Below are 19102 nucleotides of genomic sequence, written 5' to 3'. Positions count from 1 at the left end.
GAACCCTGCTCCTAGTCTCTATCCCCATTCCATCTCCACTCCCAACCCCAGCATGGGTACCACTACTATGCACACCTCACTCCCTGCCTCCCCGTCACACACACAGGCAGCACAGACACACAGGATGCCTACAGTAGAAGTTGCCGGTGACAGGTTTTTACTCTCAGCCCATGCCAGGTGCCTAGGTGCCATTTCTGCCTTCCCCCATGGTAGCTCACTGTGCCCTGTCCCTGTGTCACGCCTGTCTCCACAGGAAGCTCCCATGCTCGGCTCTATGGAGGGCTTAGCCAGGCTCCAGTGGCTCATGCCTGTAATCCTAGCTGCTCAGGAGGATGAGAGCTGAGGATTGAGAGTCAAAGCTAGCCAAGGCAGGAAAGTCTGTGAGATTCCAATTAATCACCAAATATCCAGACATGGAGCTGTGATTCAAGTGGCAGAGAGCTAGCCTTGAGAAAAAAAAACCCTCAGGGGAAGGAAGGGGTGATATTATCCAAAAGAAACTGTACTCATTACTTGACTTCTGTAACTGTGACCCTTTGTACATCACCTTTCTAATAACATTGTAAGAAATAAAATTTTAAACATGATATTGAAGGAGCTGCAGGCTTGAATAGGGAGATCCAGGCTGTGCTTTCTGGAAGGAAGATTTGCAGATATACACCAGAGAGAGAGACAGACAGACAGACAAGAGAGAAAGGGAGAGAGAGAGAGGGGTGTAGATACCATACTCCAGGAGCACACAAGCCAGCCAGAAGTGCATCAGTTGACGCCAGTGCTGACATGATTATACTGGAGGGTTTGGAGTGCTAGTAGCCAGGTTGAGTCACCTTTAGGAGCTGATTTGTGTGCAAGGTTTTGAATGCCGGGAGAGGGATTGGCTGAGAAGAAGAGAAAGAATGCTTGGGGTGCAGTGGGTGTGGCCTGTTTGAATGCTGTTGTGAGGGGAGAGGGTGAGTCAGACAGGCCGTAGTTTGCAAATTCCAGGCCACCTAACCGAGGAGCTGCCTCCATTTTTAAAGGTTTCATGGGTAAGAAAGGTTGAGTGGCCCTTTTAACATAAGGCACAGAAGGTAAGTTGGACGCAGGCACAGTGAATGAATGATCTTCCTAGTGGTAGATTCCCTGGCGTGAATTCACGTGGACATAAGATGAGACCAACTGTATGGACAGAGCAGCTCATAAAGCTTATAGTAATGTAGTAGTAATAAAGAAGAAGTAATAGGAGATCAGAGAGGTTTGCACTTGGGTCTTGGGGTTCACAGGTGGCTTAGCCTGGGCAGAAGCCCCCTGATGATACAGTCAGGCCGGCCAGCCTCACTGAGAAGCCACCATCTTTTTGCCAGTGGGACATTAGAGAGAGCAAGAGGAATGCAGGAGCTTGACTGGAAGGATGGGGTGAAGTAAGGGCTAGGATTACCTTCTGCCCCTGACCTGGAAGGAAAATCCTCAAGGATGTGGCCGTGGGTGTCTGGAATTGCACAGCTCCTCTCCTGTCCTCGTTCTCACAGTGATCAGAGGCCTCTGTGGGTACAGGAAGGCCTGGTCCCATAGAATGCATGGACCTGGCCCATTTGGCATTCAATGGAGGTATTGAGCCTCTAGGTACCAGAGTACCTTCTGGTTGTTGAACTCAAGACTTAGAGCACATTGCTAGCCAGACACCGATGGCGCACTCCTGTAATCCTAGTACTCAGGAGGCTGAGATGTGAGGATCTCTATTCAAAGCCAGCCTGGGCAGCAAAGTCTGTGAGACTCATTTCTAATCAGTAAAAATCCAGAAGTGGAGCCTTAGCACAAGTGGTAGAACTCCCACCTTGAGTGAAAAACTATGCAAGAGCACGAGGCCCTGAGTTCAAACTCCCATGTACCACCGCACAGGTGTACACACGCACGTGTATCCGTGTGCACGCGTACACGCGTGTGCACACACACACACACACACCAAAGGGTGAGGAGAGGGGAAAATGGCTTCTGTGCGGGAACAGTGATCTCACGGAGCTCACCTGCCTCCTATCCTTCTGGTTATCTGGCACACTGCTATGTATTTCTCCAGATCTGAGACATCTCTGGACTCTCTATTTTGCCACCTTCTGCTCCAAGTGCAGACACTTTCTGCAAGAGAAGCGGTGCTAACTGGTGAGATGGCAGCTTCGCTGTCACAGGAGTCAAGCAACCCCCTTTCATTGCAGACAAGTCCTAGAGGACCCGGAAGGTTCCAACCAAGTGAGAGTTACAGCCCAGCGCTGTCATTACCAGTCACTGCTGGGACATGGGGACTGGCATTGGGGATTCTATGGCTTCTAATGCACACGCGTCTGTACGTCCATCCCTGCCCCTGTGGCGGTCCCTCCCTACCCATGGAGAAGAGAGTAAGAGGGCAGCTGGGCAGGTGCAGGGTGTGGGGGAGAGACATGTCATGTTGATAGATTTCCTCTCACGAGGGGTGGAGGTTCAGTGGGATTCTCCGGGGTGCCTCTTGAAGCAGGAGGCCTCCCTGGGGCTCTGTAGAACTCTTTTGTCTGTCACCACCCCAGATTTTCCATCTGGAAGCAGCTGGCTCACCCACACATGCCCTTTGGTGAGAAATGCCCGCTCACGAGAGGAGAGCCAAGCGGACTCTGGCCTGCCAAGCCTCAGAAAGGATGACGGAGTGGGCTGGCCATTGGAGAAGCCGGCAAGACCTGGCTGTCGGCTCCCTGGAGTCCAGACTGTTGTGTATGCGCCTGGTGATAGCCCCTTCCCTGGTGACGCAGCCCACGAAATGTCTCTAGTTGTCCATTTACAAAGCAGATTTTCTAGAGAAGCGAGTGTGGGTCTTGAGAGGAATCCTCAGGGGCTGGAAGCAAGTCAGAGGCTCAGTGGGCATAGCAGAATCCCAGGACATGGCTTCTAAAAGACAGCCCTGGGCCCTGGCCTGGAGGTTAGACAGGCTCTCTGGGATGGGAAGGCCTCCAAGAGGACCCAAGGCCAACAACAAAGGAAGCAGTGTTAGCCTTAGAGTGCACCCTCCCTCCCTCAACTCTAGATCAGAACTCGGGCTCTGCTGGGTGTCACTATAATCACACAACATTGGAATGATGGGACCGTATGGAGTTTTAAGGGTGCAGAGAAGCCAACCCCTTCTTTTAAATAGAAGAGGAAGCTGAGGCCCAGAGAGTATGCGATCTGCCCAAGTTCCAGGCAAGGACTCATCTCAATACCTCTAAACACCAAGGGCAAGTTGTGACCACCATAGCCCAATAACCAGGTGGTCCTCCAAGATGGAGTATGGGAGCTGGATCATCCAGCACTGGACAGAGAGGTGGACCAAGCCAGGAGGCTGGCTTTATGCCAAAGCCAACCTTCTGCTATTGCTACTACTCCAGCTCAGACCATCTAATCCCTGGGGAAAGGTTTGAAGTCTGGATGGGTGAAACACAAGGAGAGGGGCTAATGAAGCAGAGGGAGACAGCTGCCTAGCCCTCTTCCTAGACAGGATTTCAGATAGCGAAGTCTTAGCATGGCTTTAGACGAAAGACATGCACATAGCTCCTGCTGTTCCTTTCCACTGTGCCCACGGTGTGGGCCACCCTTGCTGTAGACATCCAAGCTACAGAGCAATGGCTTGTCCTTCACTGAGTTCCCGGTATCACCAAGGGAAGGAGACACCACGTGGCAAGTTCAGAGAGGGTGGGCTTGCAGGCTGGTGGCTTGTGCTCCTATTAGCTACTCAGGAGGTTGAGATCTGAGAATCACAGTTCAAAGCCAGCCCAAGGCAAAAAAGTCCACGAGAGTCTTGTCTCCAAATAACTAGCAAAAATCTGGAAGTGGAGGTGTGGCTCGAATGGTAGAACTGGTAGAATGCCATACTCAAGCTTAAAAGCTAAGAGACAGAGCCCAGGTCCTGAGTTCAAGCCATAGTATTGGAGTGAGGAGAGAGGGTGGATGAGGGAATGTATGTAGAGGGGAGGCCATAAGGAAGTCTTTGAGAGAGCTGGTCAGAAAGGGCTTCCTGGAGGAGGTGGGAGTCTTCATCTTGGCTTGGGAAGATGGATGGGATTTGATGGTTGTGGCCAAGAAGGAAAAGCAGATTTGGCGAGAGGAATGGTATGAGCAAAGTCATGAGCCTGTCCCTACTGGTCATGTGTCAAGGACTTGATACAGCTGGGAACAGATCAGCTTGGATGGAGTTGGGGCTGTGTCTTAGGGTCCCTGGGCCATCCAGTGGAAGGGAGAGGAGGGGTACAAACCCCACTGGGAACCCAGAATTCAGTTGTGCTTTCTTTAATTCAAAGCCACTTTGCTGCTAATAACCCTAATGACACTCTGTCCTCCTTCGGAGCCTGTCATTTGTGGGTCTCCAAGCACTGGGAAAACATTAATTAATCCTCAGCAAGCCTTTGAGGTTGATCACTCCCCCTTCACCAGCTGGAGGACCTTGGAGGTGAAGGAAGGGGTGGAGGAGTACCTGGTCACCTGGGGAGGCTGGGTGTAGTTTTGAGTCCAGAGTCCTGGCAGAATCCGACTCTAATCAGCCTGTGGTGCATTGAGACTCTAACATTGGAGCTGTGGACCCGGAATGTCGAGATCCGTCTTGCCTTCCCCGAGTGGGAAGCTGATCTTCATCGAACATGGAGTTGTAATTCCCTGGGCTGGAACTACGATGCTACAAGGATCCCCAGGCCAACTCCTAACTTGTAGGTGCCAACTTAACCCAAGCAGCAGAGGGGAACCTTTAGGCTTCCAGGAAGGGGTCAGCTGAAGGTCTCAGAACCATCCCTTGGCCATGGCTGTGGAGGATGTGGAGAAAGATGGAGATGGCCAGCAGATGGCCTGTCCTCCACCCTCATCTTCCAGGAGCTCTTGTTGGGCTTCTCCGTGGGGATGATGTGAGGTATACCCTCGGGAGGAGGGGTGGCTGAAGACCATGCTTGATCTCTTTACCTTGCCTTCAGGTTCTATGTATGATGGCTTGGCTGACAATTACAACAACTATGGGACCACCAGCAGGAGCAGCTACTACTCCAAGTTCCAAGCAGGAAATGGTTCATGGGGATATCCGGTAAGTGACCATTTCCAGGTACAAAAGACCTGGAATTTGGGTGGGTTTGGTCTGGGAGTCATGGTAGAGAACCATAATTGTAGGCAGGTAGATAGATAGATTGATAGATAGGTAGGTGGATAGATAGACAGATGATAGTTAGATAGGTAGATCGATCGATCGATCGATCGATCGATCGATAGATAGATAGATCTTGCTTGGTCGAATCAGGATGAGCAGCTCTGATGTGATCTGTCTAGCTATTTTCTCATAGGAGGCTCTGTACACAGCCTTCCTTTCTTTTTTGGCTAATTGACTATTTCTGAATGTCTCAAGCAAGAGTGTTTTAGAAAAAGCATAAGAAAAGATCATTTTCTAAAGGTCTATTGGTTTGGTTTGCTCATGAGTTTGAAATTTGATTTCAAGTGGCCCAGTTCAGATGTTTTTAGGAAAATTCTGAAGGGTATTTCCTTCTCCGTGTGCTCTGGTGTCCAGGAGGGACTGCAGAGGGGTCTCCCATGGCCAGGAGATCGGGCTCCCTGCAGTGACTCTTGTGCTGGAATGGAGTACTAGTTAGGTTTGCAGGTCAAACATACTTAGGTTCAACTGAGTTGGGTTTTGCTACTCACTGATCATGTAACTCTAGGCAAGTTACTTCAACCTCTGGGCCTCCAGCTCCTCCTAGGTAAATCAGATATAACAAAGCCTGTTTTAGCTTAATGTCAGGATTAAAGAACTAATGTGCATTTTAAAAAAACAGATTACAACAATTTTGGGGATTTTTACAAATGAATATGGGTAGAGATTATTCTAAATCCTTTAATCCTGGCTCTGGCTCTGTCTTACTCTGTGATCTCAGCCCTCTCCACCCATCTATCCATTTACTGAGCAGATATTTACTGAGCTCAGCTCTGTACCAACCCCTGTGACAGGTGCTCTAGATACAATTATAGGAACCAATAGATTTTCTTCTTACTAAAAAAAAAAATCAGGGGTATTGGGCTACATGGCACCCGCGATTTTCCCAGATCCCAAGTTCTATTATTTTCATTTATTTTTGCTACTTTCAACATAAACCTACATTGTTCCTAGGAGTTCTTTTCTGAGGCCCTCAGGATATTGTGTAAATGGACGCTGAAGCTCTGCTCTCTTGAGAATCCAGCCACACTGAGCACAGCTATTGCTCCTGGTTGATGAGGCCTTTGGGGTCCTGGGTACAAGAAAGGGGCCAGTATGTAAATTTGGTGTTCTTTGGTCCTTGGCTTGAGTCTTTCTTTCCTCAGATCTTGTTGGGAGTAATTTTGGAGGAGTGTGTGTCTAGTGTGGTTGCAGGTTGGAGACTAAAGGGGAAAAAATAAACTAGGTTTGCACAAATTTACTTCCTCCTTTTCCCCCTAATTTTTTGTTTCAACTGACACACTCCATGCAGCACCGATACAGCTGATTAACTCCCAATAAGCTTCCAGGCAAGCACGGATGTGAAAGGGCTTTGAAGTCAAGGGTGATAGGCCAGGAAGACTCAGAAAACATCTTAGTCATTTAAGGCAAAGGGATTTGGTAAAACCTAAGGAAGGCAGGCCACTGGACTAGCAGTCTGAGTGACTAACTATGCTGACAATGCAGGAGTTAGGAGGGCTGAAAAAGTTCTATCCTGGTCTACTACTTATTGCCTCTGTAACTTTAGATAAAACTTGTAACCATTCTGGGCATCTGTTCTTTGTTTTCGGGTTTTTTTTTTGTCATCTATGAAATAGGAGTGATGATACCTGTGTGTTTATTCCATTCCTGGGGTGATATCAGTAACTGAATGTTACCAAATGGACTATATTACCATGGCATTTGGGAGGAGGTATTTAAAAATCATAGATTTCACCTGGCTTATGTTGAATGGGTTGCTTCTGTTTAATTAACTCAATCTCAGTTGTTTCTCTAGTCTTTAATACTCCCAAAGAGTCCCCACCCCTTCTGTGCCCATTTTCTGACAACCAGTGAAAATCCCTTTCCTTCCCAGCACCCTAAGGCCCAACCCTCCTCTCTCCTTTGCGGGCAGGACTGCAGACATGACTCATGACAGGGTAGCTGCTGAGGCACATCCCGTCTCCTCTCAGTTCAGGAGAGGCTATGGGAACAGGGAAGAGTTGAGCACACACGAGGATTTGGCAGTGGGAGGAGGTCTGAGGAGGGAGGAAGTAGATTAATTGAATATTGGAGCCAGACATATAATCAGCCAAACACTGGGCAAAAACCAAACAGAGTCCAGATGGAGGGAGAAGAAGAGCGGGAGAAATGGTAATAGAGATCTCAGGGGTAAGATAATCCAGTGCCTGTGGGATTTTCCCATGGATGGTTCAACTGCCATGGAATGTTGTACTTCCCACCCTCTGATGAAACCAATATGGCGGTGGAAGGCAGGCAGCGTGGGGAGGAGGGTGTGGTTCGTCTGCACAAGCATCGTCAGCAGGTTTGCAGGAGCTTCTGAGAGCTGATGAAGGACTATTTCCTGAAGATACTTTATATTCACTCAGTCAGCCAACTGGTATTAAGCAATTTCTGGAGCATGGCAGTGAACAAGGCGCGCTGCAGATGTTGTGGAAAAGACTCTGACTTTGCCCTCCATGAACTTCTATTCAAACTGAGAGAAGCCCAGACAATAGAGCACAGATGGTAACTGCTGTACTGGTAGTTTCTGTCCTACACCAACATTGTCCCTGCTCAAAATGTTTCTAGAACCTATAAAAATGTTAAGATAAAACTATCTTTAGTGTGTTTTAGGAACTGCGTAAGAACTGGTCTTGTGTGTGTGTGTGTGTGTGTGTGTGTGTGTGTGTGTGTGTGTGTGTGTGTGTGTGTGTGTGTGTGTGTGTGTGTGTGTGTGTGCCAGTCCTGGGGCTTGAACTCAGCTGTCCCTCAGGATTTTTGCTCAAGGCAAGGGATCTGCCACTTGAGCCACAGCTCCACTTCCAGCTTTTTTGGGTGATTGATTTAAGATAAGAGTCTCACAAACTTTCCTGCCATGGTTGGCTTCCAACTACGATCCTCAGATCTCAGCCTCCTGGGTAGCTAGGATTATAAGCATGAGCTACCAGTCTCACTTCTTTATTGCCATGTCCTGTATTTGACCAGAAACAATATGACCTAAGTACCTTACTGCTCAGATGTGGGCTTCAATTCCAAGTATCAAATTATCCTCAAATAACCAAGCTTTGTCACCAGTAAGTATATCTTTTATTTAAACACAGAAAGGATCTGCAGGCAATTCTAAAATTACCTACAGAATCTAAATTTTTCAAACAACATTTAAAAAATAGTAGTGTTATCTCCTATTTTTATCTTAATTCAATGTCAAGAGCCTTCTAATTAAAAAAAAAGTTTTTGTTGGCTTATATTATACTTTTAGAAAATCAAATATAAAGTCTTGTAATGAAATAAAGCTTGCAAGTTAGTTGGGCATATGAAAAGTACCCAGGGACGTAATGAAAAGATCGATCCGAAAAAGACCAGAGAATCCCATTCTCTGATGTCTACTGGCCTCTGCAGCCTCCTTCAGAGGAAGTCAGTGTTGCAGCCTCAGAGTCCTGCAGACCTCAGGAAGAGAAGGGAGCCAATGAGATGAGACAAAGGGTAAGAGAAGGCCCGCCCCCATGACCTGACTGGACAGACTTAGCTTCTTAGAAGCAGACTTATAGACTAATATATTTGAATCCCAGTGGGTTTACATTTTACACTTGAGACAACTCTAGCCCAGAGAGTATAAGCCATTTCTAGAAGGACATACCACTAGTTAATGGCATAGCCACCTAAATCCTTGACTTACTAATTCCTAACCTGGTGTTACCCAGATAGATCTACTTATGTGATGGCATTTTATGGGTTTCCAAGTCCATGTTTTAACAGTACAACTGTGTTCTAAGAACTTGTAAGAAACCCAGAAGTTCAAATCCTTTCATTCCTTCCCTCTCTTTCCCTACCCACTCTGAAGCTCCAATCAAGCTCTAATGGGAAAAACATGGGAGATGACTTGAGCTGCGTTCTCGTGGCTATAGTACTTAATAGGGGGAGGGGGCCAAGACAAAATACAACAAAATAGAATATTTTGAATATAATTATGGTGGAAATTCATTTGTTGCTTATCTGAAATTAAAATACAACTATATATCCTATGTTTTTATTTGCTAAGTCTGGCCATCCAAGGTCATTGATATAATTAAAACCAATCTCCTATAAGCACTTCTCACCTAGGTTAGGGACCCAAGCAGAATTACTAAATGCTGCAACCATTTTTAGGGAGAAATTAAAACCTTTTGGTCCCTCTTAGTTGTCTTTGTAATGGGTCACATGAATACCTTGTAGCCCTACTATTCCAAAGCTGAAAATAGGATTTTATCACTGGGACTGTCCCAGATATGGTTGAGGAAAGGAGGGTAAGTTTGATTTCCAGAGAGTGCATCTGGAGTAAGATAGAAGTCCCCTTTTCTATGAACGCCAATGCTAAAGCTTTTCCTACTTTCAAAGCAAGAAGCATATCTTGGGCACTGAGTTCTTCTGGGAGCCACATCAACAAAATGTTCTAAGCTTGTGGATTGGACTAGACTAGCTTCTCTAAGATCTTGTCCATAGAGAACAGAAGTCTTATGGGCATCATCAAACTGAAGATCTAGAACAGGACATACCATGGTAGCTGCCATATTGGATCAATCGGCCATGCTTAGAGAAATCTAGCCTGGCGCTCCTGAGAGTGAGATTCATCACCCAGAAATAGTAAGGGAGAGCCTTTGTCCTGGATTTTTCTCTCAACCCCTGGTCAAATTGATTTTGACATTATTTAACAATCCCATTATGACAATAAGCTAGAACTTCCTCACCTTGAAGGAACTGGGCCTGCCCACCCTAGACCCAAAGCAATCTCTATAAACATCTGCTATAGATGAGGACTGGTTGCATCATGCTTCAGCAGGGGACAGCGAGTCCAAGTACAGTACTCTCCAGGTTGGCAGAGTTAGCCTCAATTAGAGTTACTCTGTTGATGCACGGTCTACAAGGTTCTCATAAGGGAAGAGCCCTGGGCCAAGCCCTCAAGAGGGTCTGTCATAGAGAAACATGGCAGGACCTTTGCCCACAGCTAATGGAGGCCGTGCCCAGAGACTGACTGATAGGGAAGTATGAGCCCTGGGTTGTGGCCAGGAATTTTAGATCTGAATCCCAACTTGGCTCTCCCCTTTAACTAATTATGTTCTTAATCTGGCTTTGCCATCTCTGGAATGGGACTCAAAGGGCAATTGAGATAACCTCAAAGTGTAATGCTTGTGCCATGTCACCTCAGCGTCAGAGACCCTGGCTCCCGGCTTATACAACGTGAGGAACCTGGAGTGGCATTTATTGCTCTACACAATGGTTTTCTCAATAATCGGACAAAGCAGTTAGACCAGATCTTAGCCAAGACGTGTTTCTGATTCCCTGTAGCTGGATAGCTGGCTGAGAGTAGCTACAGGCCCTGAAGCCAGACCTTGATGGCCTCTCTCAGGTCAGAGGCAGTGTCAGCTGCTCTGGCCCAGATCCCTCTTTCAAGACTTCCAGGTGGATGAAGCCTTCCACACTTCCTCCCTGCTTTCATCTGAACATCTCCTGGCACCAGGAAACCAGCAGTTAATTAACCCTTGCAACAGGAAAGAGACATGGTAGGACTTCATTTACTTTAGCTTTATAGAGGATAAAACTGAGGCATAGCATGTAGCTCTACTGAGTAACCAGCTTCAGTTGGAAGTCACAGTTTACCTCTACCCTGCCACCCACTTCTCAGCCCCGAGTGCCAGTCTCCATGTGTACAAGCCGGGTCCCTATCTCCTGGCCTCTGTCTTTTCTTGAAAAGTCCAGGTGAGGATAGAAAGAGAGTAGACCACAGGCTCTTCCTCCCAAACAGACGTAATCCTCCTGCTCTCTGAGAGAGCGATTGATGTGTTTGCCAACTCAGTGTCCCAGGTGCCAGCTGGTGACTCACTCCCACCCAGCCCTGGGAGATAGGAGGGTCCCACAAGGGCCCCAGGCTTTCACCCAACAAGAAGAGGCAATGATCCTACTTGCCAGGGGACAGAGTGTGCTTCAGAGAGAGGATGGAGGCAGTGAGTGCGAGCGGATGGGCAGCTTCCAGGGGCACCCCTCCCTTCAGAAGTTACCAGCCGAGCGTGTGGCATGTTTTCACAGACAAATCGCTGCCATGGGAACTCTCCCTGTGAGGAAACAGGGGAACAGAAGCACCACAGAGATCCAGGTCTAGGGATCCCATAGTCATGAACCCTCTTTTCTAAGCAGCTAAGAGGCAAAACTTATCTCAGGGGAGAGTGGTTTGAGGATGTGGGCACAGATCCCACACGCAGCCACAGTAGACCTACAAAAGCAAGGGGAAAGGGTCTAGTGAATAAATACAAATGGTGTTCCCAAAAGTTGAGCTCCAGGAACGGGACAGGTTTCTGGAGGAGCTAAGCATTGCACAATGAAAGGGAAGAGAACACAGATGCCCTGGCTAGAAGGATGGAGGACAGAAGAAGAGGCTCGGGTCTGAGCCTGTGTCCTGAGAGTATTCTTCTGACTGCTCGCAAAGAACAGGAATCACTCCAGCTGCTTTACAAGATGCTGGCTCTAGAGGTTTCAAATCCTCTCTGATCTCGTGCATCTCAGTACTAAGGCCTGTCCATCTTTCTGTCCCAGTGAAAGAGCAGTAGAACCTCAGGTCAAGGTTCTGGAGGTGTTGTTCCCGGTAGGGGAAGAAAAGGAAAAGCCAGGGCAGTATGTAAGAACATCCAGGAAGAGATATCCCTGCCAAGGGACACAAAGAAGCAGCTGTGTAATGTGTGGGAAACACAGGTGTGGCCAGCCCAGGACACAAGCCCTTCTCAGAAGGTCCTCAGGAAGGAATGTCACCCTTCCTTTGGAACAAGAGAAGCCAGTTTTAGCTTGGCCAATCAGCATCTCTTCACCCATTGTTCCCATGCCCTGTGTACAGGGCTTGGAGCCCTGGCATGGCTGGAGAGCCAATGCTTACTCAGAGCTCAGTTCCTTCTATCCTAACCAGGCATTGAGAGGCAGATAATTCCTTGGCCACAGAAAATGGTACACAGTGTCTTCTCCTGAGAAAGAAGCTGCCAGAAGAGTTGGCCTTTTAATGGTCCGTATTCCTAACATTTTCTAAATACAGCCTCTGAGACTTCAGAGAGATTTGAAGAATTGGAATAATTGTAAACTTCTTTATCTTGAATTTAGTAGAGTACTATTTGGATCTGTGTGTGTGTGTGTGTGTGTGTGTGTGTGTGTGTGTGTGTGTGTGTGTGTGTGTGGTGGGAGGGGGTGTACAAACAAGTCTTTAAAATCCTTACACTATAGTTAAGAACAACGAACAGATGAAATGACAGCATAAGAGAGGATATAATTAAAAGCTAACTTTTTCAGTACACTGCTGATTTAAACTTCTGCAGGCCTCAGTGTCCTCACCTGTAAGTGAGGGTGGAGGCAGCTGATCCCCTAGCCCTCTTCCCTACCGGTTTGGAGATGAGTCCTCAGATTTTGGATTATAAGCAGCAACTAGGGGCTTGTGAGGTGCTGCCCGCTCTGCTTTCTCGGTGAGCTCTGAAGAGATCAAGCCCCTGTGATGTGCCAATCCCCTGGGTTAGGGTGCATTTTGGATCCACAGAGTGTTCATAGTCTCACTTCCCTCCAGTCTCTGAGATCAGTAGAAAGCAGGAAATTCTATTCGAATGTAATTTGCAGGGAAGCTGAACTATGGCAATATGGAGGAGCTCGTGCTGTACCTCACAGGTATATCTGAGGCAAGTGAGTGTAGAGCCCAGTGGACTTTGGGGAGGGTGGTGGGTGGGTAAAGAGGAGGAAGGAGCCAGGAGAGGCAAGAGGAGAAACCTGTTAACTCATCTCCAGCCAGGAAACAGAGGGCCATGAGGAGAGGCCACGAAAAGGAGGCTCTGGGAAGATCTCCTGGTACCTCTTGGGCTGACTTAAGAATTTTCCTTTTGTCACAGGGCCCAGCAAGACAAATGTAGCACCATTTCCCAGGTGGGTGGAAGAGCCGTCCCCACCCTTTGCTAGGGTGAGGCTCAGCTTTCTCCCCCAGGGCCCTGGCAAGTCTCTGCGAGGCCTGCCTGCCTGCCTACCTGCCCGCCCCAGGAGCAAGAGCGCAAACTCAGCTGAAAAACAAAATCTAACCGGGCAGGTGGGGAAGGAGGGGTGCTTACAGACACAGGTGGGGAGAGAAGAGGCGTAGGGCTCCTCCCCTCTTGTCTCCACACTTGTGCACCAGGGCATGACCTGGAAGGGGACAATGACAGGGCTGAGCTAGGCTGGGAAAGAGGCTGTGACTTCAGTAAGGCCTGACTCAAAGCTGCACAGACAGGTGAAGAAGAAGGATTGGAGTCGGGTCCCTTCCTCTTTGGCTGGTTTTCCTGCCCACAAGGCCCCGTTGTGGGTGGTAGCACTTCTAAAACCACATGACTATCACAATTCTTTCAAAATCATCCTATCAACTATTAGTTACTTGTGTTTGAAGGAAATTGTATCAAATTCCAGTTCATTAACTTCTAAAGGCAACCTGCCTCTAACTCAAGTAATGCAAAACCGTGTCCTTTGCCACAAAGGAAGGCCGATAATGAAGATGAATGTCATTTGATTCTAGAGAAAACTTTGGCCTGTTTTACTCAGAAAGGGAGGCTGATGAGTGACAGAGAAATATATTGTCTCACGCCTTGGCTTTCACTTTGTGGTAATGAAAATGGGAAAGTCTGTGTGCTTCAATGTTGTTTCGTACTGTATCTTTGCCCTAATGTACCACACAGCTACCAATGGTGCATGGCTGGCACTCAAGGAGATGCTACATCAGAAGCTCATTGCTCAGGGTGATTTTTCTATGCCTGGCCCAGCAGATCAGGTGGAAAGCTGAAGGCCAAGAAGAAAAGCATTGAAGAGGAGCCCCTGCCCCCTGCTGAGGCCACCCCTCCCATGCCTAGCTGAATGTGTTGGTTAATAGAGCCTGTAAAAATAATGCTTCTGTCCAAGCAGCTGTAGCTCTCGGTGCTGCTCAGGACTTTCCAATCCATCTGTGGGATAGATGGCCCTTTAGGACCAACTTGGGGAAGCCCAGGAAAGCCCCAACTAATTCCATCTTCACCTATGGTTCTGATCAGCTCTCAGGAGGTCCCACGATGCCAGAGGCAGTAATGGGGATATTCAGAGACAGCCAGAATCCCATCACTCTCCTGATCACCCTCAGAGGCTTAGAGCACTATGTCCCCAACCATCAGAATCCAAAGAAGCTCAGCAAGACTTGGATGTTTCCCAGACCTTACAGAGCTCAGTCTCTTCACCAATGTTCCCATGAATGCCTGTGTCCTCAGCCCAGTTTATGTGTGCCCAGCAGTAAGGGATGGATGAAGACACCGTCACTTCCCCACCTTTGTTCTGATGGTCCTGGCCAGGACAGACCCATTATTGTGATCACAAAGTCCCCTTGCACCAGTGTCCCATAGGCCAGAAGGTCTCTCAGCTCTCATTTTTGGGCGGTAGAATTATATCACACAGCTGAGCATCTATAGTTTTACCACTTGTCCTCTTCCTCCTCATTCTTTCTTTGTACAGTGTTGGGAATAGAACCTAGGACCTCACATGTGCTAGTCAAGTGCTCTCACACTGAGCTATATCCCCAATCCTTCACTCTTACAAGTCTGCAAGAATTTCACACAATCAGTTAAAAGAGGACAGACAAGGATTTGGTGTCCCTAGGAGAGAGTCTTCTAGGAGTCAGGTCAGCCACTGGCCAGAGGAACTGGAAGCGTTCCTGCCCAGAGCCACCTAGTATGAATGCTTTCTGCCATGTAGATTTCATTCATGTTCATTACCAGACTATGGTGATAGGATGTCTGGAGGACAGAGATGACAGAGACTAGACTTAGTTCAGGGTCTGCCACATCTCAGACAAGTGGTTTTGAATGAGCTTCAGGTTGTATGAGCTTATTATACTTGTAGAGAATTAACACTGTGGCTTTCTGCCCTGATGCCTCATTGGTTAGGTGGGAGAGTGGGCGGTGCTATGAGACTCCACCAAGATGGTGCGTGGAGAACCCCTCTTCACCCACAGCACCTTTGCTAAGGTGTTCCGAGGCATGCCCAGGGGACTTCTTAAGTCTTTTCCCACCTGAGAAAAGGAAGTGTATTTTTCCCATAAGAGCAAGTGGGAATGTATATGGCTCTTTGTATGTGTGTATAACGCATGCATATGTATGTGTACAAGCACACATCATGCAGCTTTGACCTCCACTTCTTGGACCGGGACACTCCTGGTGCAGTATACAGGGTGCTTCTGGGTACAACCCACCTTCCCCTCATGTCCTAGAACAGGGCAGGATGGGATCGTGTGGCCCAAGGAGATTGTCCTGACCTCAGTGTGCTCTCCTGAGGAGGAGGCCCATTGTCTAAGACTCCAGGCATTATTTCAAGTTGGAATGGCCCCCTTGCCTTCCCTCCTTGGGACAAACCATCGCAGATTCAAAACCCAGTTGAGACCATGGAATGTGCTGCAAAGCAACTGTGCTTCTGACCTGTCTGAGCTCATGAGAGAGAGATGGCGGAGGGCCGTGTGTTTTGCTTGTGAGAGTTGTGTATGATGAGATGAGTGCTTGCCAGGATTTCCCTTCTAGAAGGCCACAGATATCTGCATAGAAAACCTCAGATGTTCTAAGGAGTGGCAGGAGCTGAGGAAAACCTATTTCTCCAGTGCAAAGGGGGTGGGTCACAGAGAAGCCTTGCAGAGAATCTGCTTTCTTTCTCGCACAGTTTAATGATAGGGCAGGGAGCAGGGTACAGGGAGGCAGAGCTGGTGCTGGAGCTGGCTGTGACTTCTGAGCATCTGCTCTCAGCTGCATGCTGCCCGTTGGACACTAGGAACTGCCATGCATGGCCTTCTGCATGCCTGCAGGGAGGACGTGGAGACCGGTGCTCACAAGGCCGCCATGCCTCCTTTGTTCCAGATTCACAGCCTCCCTGGAGAGAGCCACAAGCATCTCCTTTAAGACTCACAGGCTGCAACCTCAACTTTTATAGGGTCATTTTGACATAGGCTTTCAGTTACCTTGAGACTTTGGAAGATCCAATTATCCACAAACATTTGTTCATCCAACTGACAGATGTGTGCTTCAAGTTTTCACCCTTCAAAGGTCATAGGGACACTTGCCATTATTAACCAGGTCTCTAGAAAGTCTAAACTCATCAGGCACCAAAACCTTTTATTTTCTGCATTTAAAAAGGTCAGGTGACAAAGCATGCCCCACCCCAGGGCTGGACGGTCTCCGTTTGCCTCATGCATCCATACTTTCGGTAGACAGAGTGGGGTGTCGATCAGTCACTGCCCTTCAACGCACAGGTGCTCACCAGTGGCTTCTGGGGTTGTCCCTGAGGGGGACACTGAGGATTCTAGGGAACTAGTGACCAAATTCTCCCTGCCTTGAAGGATTTCACAGGAAGACCCACCCACCCCAGCCTCCTCCCAGGGTAGGCTGGGTTGTTCTTTTCTCAGGATTGCTGAGCAGTGAGGCTGCTCTACAGCAATGTGCCAGGAGAAGAAGACACCCTGGCCCAGGGTGGGTCCCCTACTTTGTGAGAATGAGCCGTGCCCAGAGGGATCCGAGACTGACGCTTTTCTCCTGAAGTGCCATCTTTGGTGACTCAGGCCCAATGGTTCCCAGGCTGACTGAGACTGCCAAGTAAGCAGCACCCTGGCCCTCTGGGACAGCCCTCCATGCCTTGGGTTCTGTGTGCTCCTCCTGGACACCTCACTGCCCAGGACTGCTTGCGTCTGCCCAGTCTTCCAGTCCTGGCTAAAATGAAACAAGCAAGATGGAAGAGGGCCACTTAGTGCCTGTTGCCTGAGGCCCTCTATGGACCAAGTCGGGCAGTGGTGGGGATTAGAGGAAAATGCCACTGGGAACCTGTCCTTTAGGGGCTTCTGACCAACCTTCTTTCTCAGGGGAGCCCTCTTAAGGCCCCACGAGACACAAGGATCCCATGGTTTTCATGAGAAAGGTATAGGGAGATAGCTTGGCTGAAAATGGCCCTATTGGGCACTGAATGGGGTGTGTGACTCCCAGGGCAGAGCAGGGCGTGTCTCTCGGGAGAGCCGGTTTGGCCAGCCCCACCTTGCTGGCAGAAGCGCAGTTTCAAAATGGGCTAATAGCTAGGGACACTGATACCCTTTTCATCTTGGCCTGCCCAGTACATAGCCAGTTCCCAAGGAGCCAGGCAACTTCGCTCTGGTTAACCTGAGCCGAAAGAGAACTCTCCGGGCTTGGCCAACCAGCAGCTATCAGCCAGGTTGGGATAGAGGAGGCATCTTGGACCATCATAGGCTGAGCCCAAGCTGCGGTTCACCCTGTCCAGAGTCCTCTGGCCTTCCCAACAGCTCAGTTCATCTATAGTGGCTTCCTATGGCCCAGAGGCCATGAGAACACTTGTGCCATCAGCACCCAGAAATCTCTATCCTTGGTACAAATTCTCATGACCAGGCAGAGCTCCCATTTCTCTGAGCACTTGCTGAGAGTGCAACCCAGTGCTAGGTACCATAAAAGGCATCTCTTCCTGGAAGAGCTTGGAGGGATGGCAGAACTGTACATTGGTAACTAGAAAACTAACGTGACCACAGGTGAGTGCATGTGCAGGTGAAAGATTCCAGCTCTGGGCTCTTGGAGGCCCTTAGGGAGAAATGCAGCAGAGGCCTCAGGGAGATGATGGATTTAAGCAGAGGTCAAAGATGAACATAGGCTTTGAAAGTAGGTGATGGAGAGTGTTGGGATATGGCTGATATTGGGACAGTGTAGGAGCCTGTGTTGGGAGGAGAACAGAGGTCTGGATGGATGTGCTGGGGCAGGTTGTCATGCTTGCCTGGTAGGATGAGAGACACTAAGCTCTCCAGCAAGAGAAGCTTTGCCTGAGTAAGGTGGAAGTAATAGTCTTGTAAGGCTGGGACCAGAGCCCGGGGGGCTGGATGGGTTTGGGGAGGTGGAGGGAGGGCTGGTGCTAGCTGCTGAAGTTACCTCATAGGTAAACTGAGGAAAGTTAGAACCACAGTCTGGGCAGTGGCAGTGTAAAGGGAAGAGGCAGAAAGGATGCTTGGATGGAAAGACACATGACACTATCTCTTCCTAAATGGCTAGTTACTGTCTCATGCAGTTTTCTACTTTAGAGGCCTCTTCAGACGACCTAACTCTCTAGACGGTGACTGTACTCAGGCCTCCAGGGCCTTGGAGCTAAGGATGCTATTGTTTTGTTTTGGTCCAGTCTTACTCCAGGGCTCAGTTTCCTTGTCTACTCAGAGGGTTGGGCCTCAGAGAGCTTCTGACTTAACAAGATAACTGGAAGAGAGGGGACAATCAAGTGTGGGTTGAAATACCACACTTCTTCAAGAAGGAAGGGGAGAAGGGAAGCAAGGCAGGTGAATCACAAGGACCGCAAGGTCTTGACTTGGGATGTAGAGTAGGGGCTGGCTAAGGGAGGCTTCCAGCCAGAGCAGCCTTCCCTGGTCTGCTTGGCACTGTGGTCCCCAGGATTGGTCATCCAAGAGGGAAAGCATACTTTAATGTGTGCACCTGAGCTACAACTTGGCCATCCAGCCCAGTCTGCTGTCTGGTTAAAGGGTCTGCTCTGCTTCCAGCTATTCAGTGTTGAGTCTGAAATGTTCTAATCCATGAACCATCACACCTGCCATTGGAGTTTCTCAAGGAAACATGGGATACCCAGACAAGGAATGTGGTGTGTGTATGGGAGGGGTCCTTTGTATTCAAAAAAAGAGGAGGGCTCAAAGAAGAGGAAGCTGCCAACAGATTCCTGAGAGAGGGGGTGGCTAGAGACCAGCGTTGGCAACAAAGCCTTAGGCACATGTGCCCGCGCATTCTCTTCTGACTGCAGCTGTTCAGGCAGGACTGGGAGACAGTGTTTGGTCACTGTAGTCACAGTAGTCTAGAGGCCAAGGCCACTCATGGTCACACGCAGTGAAGTGCCCTTCTTTCTTGCCAGTGTCACCATCCCAGCACACAGCCT

The 19102-nt window shown here is 48.7% G+C and overlaps 1 protein-coding gene across 1 annotated transcript in view; it reads left to right on the top strand.

The window, feature by feature from the left end:
- Pkp1 (plakophilin 1) overlaps positions 1 to 19102 on the top strand; it is a 46036-nt gene that overhangs the window by 6434 nt on the left and 20500 nt on the right. The window contains exon 2 of the mRNA XM_070041850.1: positions 4935 to 5041. Within this exon, the coding sequence (XP_069897951.1) occupies positions 4935 to 5041 (107 nt within the window). The remainder of the gene's footprint in view (positions 1 to 4934; positions 5042 to 19102) is intronic.

This window comes from Dipodomys merriami, unplaced genomic scaffold (assembly GCF_024711535.1).
Source record: "Dipodomys merriami isolate MVZ:Mamm:240054 unplaced genomic scaffold, mDipMer1.0.p SCAF_31, whole genome shotgun sequence".
NCBI lineage: Eukaryota > Metazoa > Chordata > Mammalia > Rodentia > Heteromyidae > Dipodomys > Dipodomys merriami.
Note: the sequence above shows the minus strand (reverse complement) of the source record. Positions and strands in the feature narration are given on the sequence as shown.